Here is a 12,842-nt window from a genome sequence, read left to right as displayed (position 1 = left end):
ACATGGAGGAGAAGTGCAAGCAGGGACGAATCTACATGTAACTACCCCCACTAATGTTTTTGTTATATTTGTTGAGTATTTGGTATTTTAATTATTGTCCCCTCTTAAAATAATAGATTGCCCCCACTAAATGGAATCAATACTATATGGGAAATGTTAACTTGTGCCCTTATGGCACAAGATAAGGTACCCAACATAGTAACTTTTTGTTGGAATGTGTGCATTCAATTTAATTTTTGAATTTATAATAAATAGAATGCACAAAATTTGAGGGAATATTTCTACTTTTAGGTTCCTTATCTTATGCCCTAAGGGCACAAGTTAACATGACCCATACTATATATATAAAGTAAGGTTTTTTATGACACGTGTCGCTTCCACGTTTATTCTTAATATTTTTATTATTTTTATATATTTTATTTTAAAACAAATATTTTATTTGACAAAAATATCTCAACAATTATCCAGTAACTATTTTATTTAATTTTATATTGAAGTCCTTATATTTTATGTATCTAAAATATCTCAACAAACTGCATATAATACTTTCAATATTATTCATCAAATTTTCACTTTATTTATTTATTTAAGAAAATAAGCTTCAATTTGTTACTATCTAATATTTTAACACCATATTATTCAATTAGTTTTTCATTGAGAAAAAAAGGCTTCGGTTAGTTTTTTTTTTTTTTATATTATCTTTTAGCAACATATTCTAATGTAAATACTAACTATAAATAAAGGAGATTTTGTTAATCACATAATAACATATTTTGAGTAGAAACTGAAACTTTCTTTTGATCTAAGCTTTTTCTTTCTTCAGGTTTGACAAACACCTATACTATTATTTCTTTTACTTATACTTAGATTTTTATATACTATAAGCAGGAATAGGTCATTCTTGAACTTAAGTTTGAACTAACACCTACGAGTGAGTTTGTGGATTGTTTTTTCCGACTTCGCATGAAAACAGTACCACTTCTCTCCATTTTTATTCATAATCGAGTAGTTTAGCGATCGATATTTACTCTCTTTAGGGAGCAATCGGTATTTGCTTATGTTGATCTTTTCTGTTTTTTGTTTAATAGATGTTGATGTTTTATGTTGTTTTGTTTTATCTCTTATTACTTAAAGTTAACCCGTAAGCAATATTTTGCCCTAGATTTACCCTAATTTATCTGCTTAATTTTACTATATTAACCCTATTTAATTAAAACAAAATGTTAATTGTTATGGAAATCTCCTATTGTTATGCAAAACATCTCTTATATCTTATTACTTAAAGTTAACCCATACGTAATATTTTGCCCTAGATTTACCCTAATTTCTCTACTTAATTTTACTATATTAACCATATTTAATTTAAATAAAATGTTAATTGTTATGGAAATCTCCTATTGTTATGCAAAACATCTCTTATAACTTAAAGTTAACCCGTAAACGATATTTTGCCCTAGATTTACCCTAATTTATCTGCTTAATTTTACTTTATTAACCCTATTTAATTTAAACAAAATGTTTGATTTCTGTGTCAAAATAGACTATGTTTTATTTCATCACACTTATGTAGCACCAATAAAAAAAATTAAAAGCTAACGAGCAATAATGGTATGAATGCTTAGTTGTTTCATTTGTAATAAGTAATGACTCTCAATGAGAGTCAAGGTCAATCAGTGTAGGCGTTTTCGTCCCTCTATTTTTACTCAAACGCAAAATTGATCCCCCATTTCAAAAACACTTAGTTTTAGTCGTTCTTTTAGATTTTTAAACTTAAAAAAATGGTACGACTTATATGTGAACTATCTTTTATTTTGGACTAAACGTTTTTTTTTTTGCAAGTATTATAGACAGACGAATTGGTGTCTTTTTAGTCAATAAGACCCGTGGTTGGTCTAGTTTATTTATTTATTTATTTATGCCACTACATTGACCGATAGGTTTTGTATACATTTCGTTAGGGTTTGTGAATTCATTCGTACTTGATGTTGGTGCGTGCCATTATAGGGGACACCGTGTGCATCCAGTAGTCTGTAGGAACACACACAACTTTTCTAAATAACCAACCAATCACAATCAGTTTTAAAATTATTAAATTATATAATATAATTAAACAAACTTCTGATTTACCCCCCCCCCCCATTTTGATTGATTTGGTTTGCCTATTTTTAAAACTCGATTTTACCTATTTGATTCGAATCTGGATTTTACTATTTCAAAACTCGAATTTACCCCTCTATTTCAGTTTTCAGGATTTTCCCCTATTTTAAAAATAAAATTAAAATACTGAAAAATAGAAACGATGAAAAATATTAATTCAGTAAAAAATAAACAGAAGCGAAAAACAAAAGAAAACAATGAAAATACAGAAATAATTCAATTAAAAATATATGAAAAAACTAGTTTGCTACCTCTAAATATTTTACTATTTCATACTAGTTTTTCTTTGTTTTAGGACATACATGCATTTTCTGGGTATTTTTATTCACCTTACTGTATTATTTTCAGTTTTGTTGCATTTTTAATCAAAATAAATAATAAATACATTTAATATAAATAATTAATTATGTGGATAATAGAGGAGGAAAATCTTGAAAACGTAAAACGGAGGGTAAAATTCCGGGGTTTTAAAATGAAAGGGCAAAATCTAGATTGGATCAAAATTGGGAGGTAAAATTCGATTCAATCAAAATAGGGAGAGGGAGGGAGAGAGAATAGCTTGCATAACACTTGTTTTTTATTTATATTTTTTTAATTTTTAGAGGACAATTTTAAACAACATCTTGAAATTTTCCTAACGAACCAAATTTACCATACCTTCCTTCAAATTTGATTCCTAACAACCAATAAAATTTCTGTGTTTGGTTTTAAGTTTTCTTTAAATTGTTGCTGCATAATTTGACCTCATTGATATATAACCATCAATAATGAAATGTCTGGTCATGGAAATTCAAGTTAGGATCATTAGATGTGATTGTGAAACTTTAAAAATCCGGAGAATCATATTGATTTATCGATATGGTTTTCATGAATGAAAAATTGTGCATGGATTTTTTTCTAATTGCTTTGCAAACTAACATGGTTTATTGTTTAAAGTTATTTTTATATGATCATTAATATTCTGATTTTGTTGTATGTACGTTATTCAGAATTTTTGTTGACTTTTGTTGTTTCTAATATTTTAGAGGAGCAAAATTCAAAGCATTGTGTGGTGTGGAGTGACAAAGTTGAAGAATATCAATCTATGGTGGTTGAGGGAATGTGTTGCGAGATACTCCACAAATATCTCAGTTTCTAAGAACAACTATAAATTTAAACCAACTTGCCATGACTATAGACTATTTTTTAAAGATAAGACCACGTGGAGCCGGTTAATGACTCAATTGTTCCTTTTTATGCATTCAACTTCACATCATATGATGAAATTTTTAAAGATAAGGATGAAGATTCACACCGAATTAGTATTTTTTTAAGGAGTTAATTTTTTTTATATCTATTGCCTATTTATTTGTTATAGTTTTTTTTATAGCATTGGATATTAACTCCACCTTTCCTTTTTGTAAAGATATTATTAGAGTATTAGTTGGAAAGGGAGAACTCGCAAACTATAGAAGCGTTGTCCCATCTACCAGTTATATGCGTCTGGAGTTCGATGATCTTGAGAAAATATTATTTAATGTTTTTGTTCCACATTGATAAACTTATTTGATTTATTATTTAATTTATTTGTAGAGGAGAATAGAAACTCAGGTGCACGCTATGGGAAGAATATGCAAATCAACTTATTGACTTTATGTCTGAAAATCCAGATGTACCAGTCATTTGATATTGCAATTGGCTAAGTTTAAATTATATAGATGTATTTTTCTTAAGAAATTCTTACGTGTTTCAAATTAACGCTTATTGTGTATATTAGAAGTTGTTTGCAAATGTTTAATTATTTTATATTTTGGACTTTTAGGAAAAAATGAGAGTATCAAACACACCCTATAATAATTCAAAACTAATAATTAACGATGATATTCATGAAGTTCAACAACTCCAAAGCAACTATTCACAAATTACTAATCAAACAAATATGATTAATTAGGAGATTCATTTATATTTTATTTCATGAAGAGAAGATTATTTTTCATGTAACACAACAATTGTATAATTTTATTAATTTAATAACGGGTAGTGATTTATGCGAGTCCGAAAACTTAAAAAAAGTTTATTTTATTCTATAAGTATGTGTTAATATTTTATTTGTGGATACCATACATAATATTTTTTTTGTAAGAAGAGTTTATCTCATGAATTTTACAGAGAATCAACTGTGTAAATGAACAAATTCTACGGTAATTATTATAAAGACACCTAAAGAACAATTTTAATTTGTAGGTGTAAATCCTTATTTATTAATTTTGTTACGTCTGCAGCAACTTAACCTAATTTTTTCCCGCTCATTTGCTTTATTAGGTTTGCAATTATTTAACCTAACAAATTCCATCTAAAAAATGCATTCCAAAAGTCGAGTTAATATTTAACAGCATTGCTATTTGTCCCGAGAAATAATTTCCCGAAATCATCCCGAGAGAATTTAACCAATTAAAACTCATGCCTTCCACAATTCAAGGAAACCAGTAGTGTGTGTAGTGGGAAGGTCCATCTCAATTTCCACAATACACGGAACCTTTCCACAATACAGGGAACCGCTTTATAATAATTCAACATGAAATTTTTGTAAAAAAAAAAAAACAGCATAAATGTGTATTCGGGAAACTCTCGGGCAGTGTTTTGTCGTGAGAAATAGCATTTTTCAATATTTAATTTTTCTAATATATAATAGTAGTGTTTATAGGATTAGGGTTTTAGAATTCAATTCAATTGAAGGAATGTTAATCAAAGCTTCCTCCAGGATGAATCTCTCGTATGGCGTGATGCTTCCTTCATCCCCCAGAATGATCCCCTCCAATGGCGTGACGCTTCCTTCCTCCTCCAGAATGAGTCTCTCCAATGGCGTGAAGCTTCGCTCATCATCACATCTCTGCAAATCCATGCATCATAATCTGGATGACCAGGTGCTACCAATTCAACGCCTTAATCGAGTTAGGGATTTGAAGCCGCTGATACCAAAAATCCAAACAATCAATAGGACACCAGATTCTTATGAACTGAAGGAAACAATCAATTCGGTCTCTGATGCCGACTTCTATGAACACTTCGAAACTTGGTGCAAGAAATATGGCAAAACATACTCCTCAGAGGAACATAACCTAATTTTTTCCCGCTCATTTGCTTTATTAGGTTTGCAATTATTTAACCTAACAAATTCCATCTAAAAAATGCATTCCAAAAGTCGAGTTAATATTTAACAGCATTGCTATTTGTCCCGAGAAATAATTTCCCGAAATCATCCCGAGAGAATTTAACCAATTAAAACTCATGCCTTCCACAATTCAAGGAAACCAGTAGTGTGTGTAGTGGGAAGGTCCATCTCAATTTCCACAATACACGGAACCTTTTCACAATACAGGGAACCGCTTTATAATAATTCAACATGAAATTTTTGTAAAAAAAAAAAAAAACAGCATAAAAGTGTATTCGGGAAACTCTCGGGCAGTGTTTTGTCGTGAGAAATAGCATTTTTCAATATTTAATTTTTCTAATATATAATAGTAGTGTTTATAGGATTAGGGTTTTAGAATTCAATTCAATTGAAGGAATGTTAATCAACGCTTCCTCTCCAATGGCGTGACGCTTCCTTCCTCCTCCAGAATGAGTCTCTCCAATGGCGTGAGGCTTCGCTCATCATCTCATCTCTGCAAATCCATGCATGATAATCTCGATGACCGGGTGCTACCAATTCAACGCCTTATTCGAGTTAGTGATTTGAAGCCGCTGATACCAACAATCCAAATTGAAACAATCAATGGGATATTTAATTCTTATGAACTGAAGGAAACAATCAATGCGGTCTCTGATGCCGACTTCTATGAACACTTCGAAACTTGGTGCAAGAAATATGGCAAAACATACTCCCCAGAGGAACATAAACGCTACAGGTTCAATCTGTTCAAGGACAACTATCCCATTAATCCTCCTAACAAAAGTTACCTTTCTCTGCATTTTCTCGATGAATATGCTGCTGATGATCACCCAAATGACAACTCTCATCGTCTAGGCTGCAGCATGGATGAGCGCCACTATGGCGCAATGTATCTGCACAAGATTGGATGCCGACAACCTTTTATAGTTCCATTAGATTCTTCTGATTTCGGAAATATTTTAGATGATTCTGTGTTTTTTGAACGCTATGAGATTGATGCTACTAATTTGAATACTTGGAAAACGAAGGTAACTGAATCCATGACCATACTGAATTTCCCAAGGAGTATTTCAAGGAGGTTTTTGACCCACAAAAACAATCCTTGTTTCATTAAAGTCATTGATCGGGAGTCCGGTACACATTTTCCATGCTTGGTCAAGAATTCTGGTAGAGATGTTCATGATCAATTCATTTATAAAGGATGGTATGATTTTGTTAGATCGACAAGAGTTAAGGAGGGTGATAGTCTGATCTTCACCATGGCAAAGAACGGAATGATGATGTTGGTGCAAAGAATTCACAATGTTTGATCAAGGAAGCTTTCAAGGATTAGGTAATGATGGTTGAATTAAAACATGTTTAAGTTCTAATTTGCTGTTTTTTAATGTCTTTGGAAATTATAAGTGACAGTAGTATTTTTTTTGTGAAACAATGATAATGATGTTATTATTAATTGATCACTTATAGTACATTCCTAAATTTTTTGAATAAATATTTACTATATAAAATCTTGCCCCCATCTGTCTAAATTTACGAATCCGTCACTGAGTGCAATACAATAACCAAAATGTGTAGGTTATCAAGAACTGACTTAAACCTGCCTTTTTACATTTGAAGGCATATTTTGAGTATTATTTTTAAAAAGAGAGTTAGAATGCAAAACGTAATAACAGAGTATGACATATTTCTGTGAGCATAACTTAGTTAGTATATGAACAATGCATTGTTATGTGCAATGGTTGATGTTCGAGTCTCAAACACCTCATTTATTCACCTTAAAGATGAATTCTAGCTTAAGACTAATTGAGAAAAAAAATATGAATAAGTTCTACTTCTAGATGTCCCCGTGAGCATTCATTTCAAATCTAGAAGTAGAACTTGAACTAAAATACCCATTTTTACACTATAGCATTGATGTATGAATTGTGATTATTGTAAATGAGACTAATGGTCAATTAGTAGTAGAATAGGTCATTGAATTTGTTGGGTGTGGTTTGTGGCAAATGAAAAACGAATATGGGAACGAGCACGTGTAAGCTTCAGCCTCATGTTGTTTCCCACGTTCCATTCGTGTGGTCCATATTCTTTTTTAAGTATTGTGCAAAAATAGCTATTGTGACACTTCCTTATGATACTATTCCCTTATTTTGAGAGTAGACCACAAACTAGTTTCCAAAATTATTGATATTAAAAAATTCTCTAATTCTACTAAATTGATAAGTTGGTCTGTCCCCGTGAGTTTAGCTCAATTGGTAAGGATAATGCATAACATATGCAAGGTCCGAGGTTCGAACCTCATACACCACCCAAAAAAACTGATAAGTTGGTTTTTACATATAATCATTTACTACAATTAGATTTTTATATTTTAACAACTTATTATCAATTTGATCAATGTATTTCACCACTTACTTTCAATTTATTATATAACATATTTTTACAATGAACAATATGATAAAATTTTACCGAGTTAAAAACCTTTCTAAAATATTCCTAATCTTTAAGACCTATTTAAGAGCGCTATACAAAGTCATGGATGAATTTAATATTTACTCATTGTCTTGATTGCTAGAAATAAAAACCCAAAATTGTGATTAAAGCATGCTTGCTTACCTAAGTTTATATTGTTTTTATAAGCCAACAATAGTACTAGATGATCTAGAACTTTAGTTATTTGATTGAGTCAACGAGAGCAAAAAGAATAGAATTATTGCATACATGTTTTAAATTGTGGCTATGGTCAATAGCAATTATACAACAAATTAAACCGGATATTATAGCAAGTGAAGGTGAAGCTTGGGGACTTTTACGAGAGCTGCAATTTATTCTGTATTTGTAAGGTTCAATTAATTCTTTACTCTCAACTTGATAGTTTGATTTGGAGTTGGTATACACGCTTTGCATCTACACTTACATTAGTAAATTAAATGAATTAAAACAGCAAAAGGATCACTTGGCTAACTATATATATATAATATATACCTAAACGTTAGTTCCAGCTTGCATGTAGCTCAGCAATTACGTAGTATTAAATTATTAAGTAGTTATTTATTTATTTATTTTGTTACTTGAGTTGCTATCGGTTGCTTTCCTTCACAAGACTTCACAGTTATTTTTATTTGATAAAATGAAAAAAAAAAATGTGATGAATAACGTCATTATGTTCCCTATGATTCTCTTCACACACATACTTTTAATTAGTTTTATACAGGACCGTAAAATAGATAAGAGACCACGTGTCGACACTAGAGCATTGTTATGTGTTCTATATTGAGTTTGAATACTATATTTTAGTCATTAGAGTGTCCCACTTTATGGATTAGTCTTTTAAGTCGGAATTTCCTTGCGAACTTGAATCATTAAAATTAGTACTTTAATTTCATTGAGTTGGATTACGAAAATAGTTACCTATAAACTTTATAAAGGTATACCACAAAATTCAAGATGAGTGAAGTTGTTAAAGAGAAAAAGGTTATACCATCAGGTCGGTGATAAGTTGTGGGTGTAAAATATTAATATGTGTGGCAATGTTATTATTCTTTGTTGCTCTTGATGCTCATTCGAACTCCTCAACAAAATGTAATATTAGAAGTGTTTCCCATTGATTACATCAAATCATGAGACTTATTTACCAATTTAACTACCGGTATCGAGTTTGTATCTAATAATGTGAATGTAGCGCAACGTTATTTTATGGTTATGTATTTTTACTTCATACAATTGATAACTAAGATGTTTATGCCAAAAAAATATTAGAGACGATATTGTCCATCGCTTATATATATGGGGAAGTATATATGGGGAAGTATTATGTGCTTATAGATCAAATTAAGAGACAATTTTTACCAACTTAACAATAGGTATGAAGTTTGTATATGTTGTAATGTATTAAGTGTGAGATAAAGTCTCACATTGATCGGAAGAATTGAGGTTGAACAACATATAAGAAGCGGGAGAGTCTATAAATCCAATGTCTTAAGATTTTTGGTAATATGTGGTGTCTAATTCACTTGTGTCATTGCTCTTAGGCAATATATGATCCAATCCAGTGAGACTTCCCTCATAGCTCATCAATATCCAATAATGTGTGAATGCAACTTGAGTGTTAGTTATTTTATGGTTTATATATTTTTACTCTATCTTACCTGAAGGATTAGTCTTCATAGTTGTCAACCACAAATTTCTCGTTAAAAAAATATTAGAGACCATATTGTCCATCACTTATATATCCGGGGAAGTATTATGTGTTAATGATCTGAAAGTGACCATAAAAGCAGTCCAGGACATGCATGACACCTATTTTAATTAACCACAAAAATTGTGAAAGCAATTATGCACCGAGACATCAATCAGCAAAATAAAATAAGAGTATCAAAGCTAACCAGCATGATGTGAAAGTGAAATTTATGACTACATAAGCAGAATTGCATTTTGCCATTTTTTAAGGAGTTATATAATAATACAGTACTCAGTTTTTATTCAAAAAATAATACAGTACTCAGTTACTCACATTATTTAATCTGTTGAAAGGGTTTATTTATTTGGTTCTATAAAATTATTTGTTTCAGGAAAGAGAAAAGATTCTTTTAAAATCATATGGCCCAAAGAGAAAATTAAAATATTATTATGCTACAAATAGCACTTATCTGGTGTAGGGAGTCTATCTTATTCCATTCACACCAAAATTAATATCATATATAATTAGTCATTAGTTATTCATCATGTCAAATTTCAATAAATTATTTAATCAAGTGATTGAACTCAAGTGGTTAATAAGTTTATAAATTATTCGCGAGAAAAAGTCGAGTTAGAATCTTGACTGAAACAGTATTTAACTAGACGTTACTTGCTTTTCGGTCTAACTCCGGATTAGCAGGACTCCTTACCGAGAGTCGGAGGGTCAAGAACAAAAAAGTTACATATATATACAATATTTAGACCTCTCACTCACCATATTTTCTAACTTTCAACCAAAATAGACACAATGGATTTTTATCCAGTGACACTAGCAAACATTAACCATGACTATGAGTTACATCATTTCATTGATGATCCAAACTTTGATCAATTCATCAACTTGATTCGTGGGGAGGAAAATGAAGATACCACTATTTGTAACTTCAATTCTGACCTTATAATGAATCAAAGTTTTGTTGATAACTCACTCCTTTCATTTCCTCCAAACCCATTTGATCACAACATAGATAATACTATAACTGCTTTTGATCCTACTTCTTCACTTGGTTCTTTCTCTTGTTTTGATGGGGAAGCTAAGGGGGAATTAAGAGTAGAAAATGAAGGTGATAATTACTCCTCTCCTGCAACAACAACAACTACAAGCATTACTACAACAACTACAAGTGTTGATGCTAATAAGCCAAAGTCGAAAAATGATAGATCCAAAACTTTGGTTTCGGAGAGGAGGAGGCGAAGCCGAATGAAGGATAAGCTTTACGCATTGCGTTCTTTGGTTCCCAATATAACTAAGGTACACATTGTTGTTACGGTTACACTGCAAACCTTTATATTGCGCCAAAATGCCGTCAAAATTTCTCTTGTGATATCATTAGGGAGACTTCAAAATCTTTTATATTGCGGCCATGTTGCTGATCGCTATTTAAAATTATGAAAAATTTAGTATCATAAAATTTGTGTCGCGTCTAACTCAATCTTAAAAATATGTTTATAAGATGAAATCGCTTCACACTTTTTTTTTTCGAAGGAGAAATCGCTTCACACTATATGTTACTATCCCCTTCAAAAAAAATGATGTTACTATCCAAAATGGTTAAGATTCATTGTTGATTAGACTAGCCTTGTAAATTTGATACAAGCATAAATGTCTTATTATAATTAAAATGTGATTAATTAACCTTGACTTTGCTTTACATTTGAGAGTTAAGTATATATAATTGATATTATATTTAATTATATGTATAGATGGATAAGGCTTCTATCATTGGAGATGCTGTTTCATATATGCATGAACTTCAATCACAAGCAATGAAACTTAAAGCAGAGGTTGCAGGACTTGAAGCATCATTAGCAGTGTCCAAAACTCAACAAGGATCAATTGAAAACCACAAAAAGATTCAATTTACTAACAACAATGGTTCAATATGCAAGAAAATTGTCCAGGTTTGTTTGATAAATATCTAATTAGCTCATTAAAAAGTTTTATTTAGTTAATTAATCTCTATTGTAAGATATTGTAATTTGTAACATCTTTGAATGTGACTTTGTGTAGATTGATATGTTTCAAGTGGATGAAAGAGGGTTTTATGTTAAAATAGTATGCAATAAGGGAGAAAGGGTGGCTGCTTCATTGTACAAGTCTCTTGAATCTTTGAGAGATTTCAATGTTCAGAATTCAAATTTGGCCACTGTTTCTGATGGTTTTCTATTTACATTTTCATTGAATGTAAGCTATATTCCCTCTATTTAAGGTTAAATATATTTCTATTCGTTATAATTATCTTAGATTTTGTTTTTAGTCTCTGTATCCACTTTTCCGACTCTACAAAACAAAATTACATGCTTTTAGGACTAAAAACATGTAATTTCATAATTCGTAGAGACTAAAATGTGGATCTGAGACTAAAAAAACCTAAATGTTATGGTAATAAAAATATATTTAATCCATTATTCTATTTCATTATCTGTTTACTGATATATTAATTCATGCTTATTATGTGAAAATAGGTGAAAGACTCTGGACCAGAAATCAACCTGCCAAATTTAAAGCTATGGGTGATTAGTGCTTTTCTAAACCAAGGCTTTGAATTCATACCTTCTTTTCACGCTTGACACATCTAATCTATATGGACAAGATACGAACACTGTCACGTCGATATTGCTAATAATTTGAGAGAATTCAGTGTAATTATATGTGTCGTGTCGGTGTCAGACACGACACATTTCCAACACCGAAACACGCATAATCTGAGGAGTGTTCGTGCTTCATAGATTCATGTCTCTTAATGCTAGTTAGCTATGAGCATGAGTGACATAACTCTCCAATTTGAGCCATTATTATCGGCCAATAGCAATGTCAGTGTTTTTCTAAACAATAGGCAAGTGGTAGTATGTGTAAAAAGAGGAATCAAACCCTATATGTAACTCTATTGATAACTATCTTTATCTATTAATGGATCATTTATAAGGTTAATTCAATTTAACTCCGTAATGATTCTCTTTCTTGAGACGATTGTATTGAGACTCTCAATCATAAGTTACTTAATGACTCTAAAAAATGTCAAATGAAATGAACTAATTTAACTAAGCTAAGAAAACATACAATGAAGATACAAACTTGCAACCAGAAGTAAATTGTATTGAAAAATAGAGTTGTATTTGACTTATGTGTGTAAAAAATTTGTACAACTTAATATTATAGACAACAAATTAAAGCACATCTGCCACATTTTTTATACGCAAATTTTGTTGTAGCTGCTCATACTTTGTTTAACGCATAGTAACATTATTCGAGTACATTGTTGAGAACTGCGAGTTCACGGTACTTTGGAGAACGGTT

At 30.8% G+C, this 12,842-nt stretch overlaps 1 protein-coding gene across 1 annotated transcript; it reads left to right on the top strand.

Annotated features, from left to right (window-relative positions):
• The first annotated feature begins 9,970 nt into the window (after positions 1 to 9,970).
• On the top strand, positions 9,971 to 12,512 carry LOC146930278 (transcription factor FER-LIKE IRON DEFICIENCY-INDUCED TRANSCRIPTION FACTOR-like). Its single transcript, XM_085701855.1, has 4 exons — positions 9,971 to 10,796; positions 11,249 to 11,446; positions 11,556 to 11,729; positions 12,011 to 12,512. The coding sequence occupies exons 1-4, from the start codon at positions 10,293 to 10,295 to the stop codon at positions 12,113 to 12,115; spliced, it is 981 nt and encodes a 326-aa protein (XP_085557981.1). The 5' UTR covers positions 9,971 to 10,292; the 3' UTR covers positions 12,116 to 12,512.
• Positions 12,513 to 12,842: the final 330 nt, after the last annotated feature.

This window comes from Medicago sativa, chromosome 4 (assembly GCF_051527215.1).
Source record: "Medicago sativa cultivar Bolivia chromosome 4, Bolivia_mono, whole genome shotgun sequence".
NCBI lineage: Eukaryota > Viridiplantae > Streptophyta > Magnoliopsida > Fabales > Fabaceae > Medicago > Medicago sativa.
This window is presented reverse-complemented; position numbering and strand designations above follow the sequence as displayed.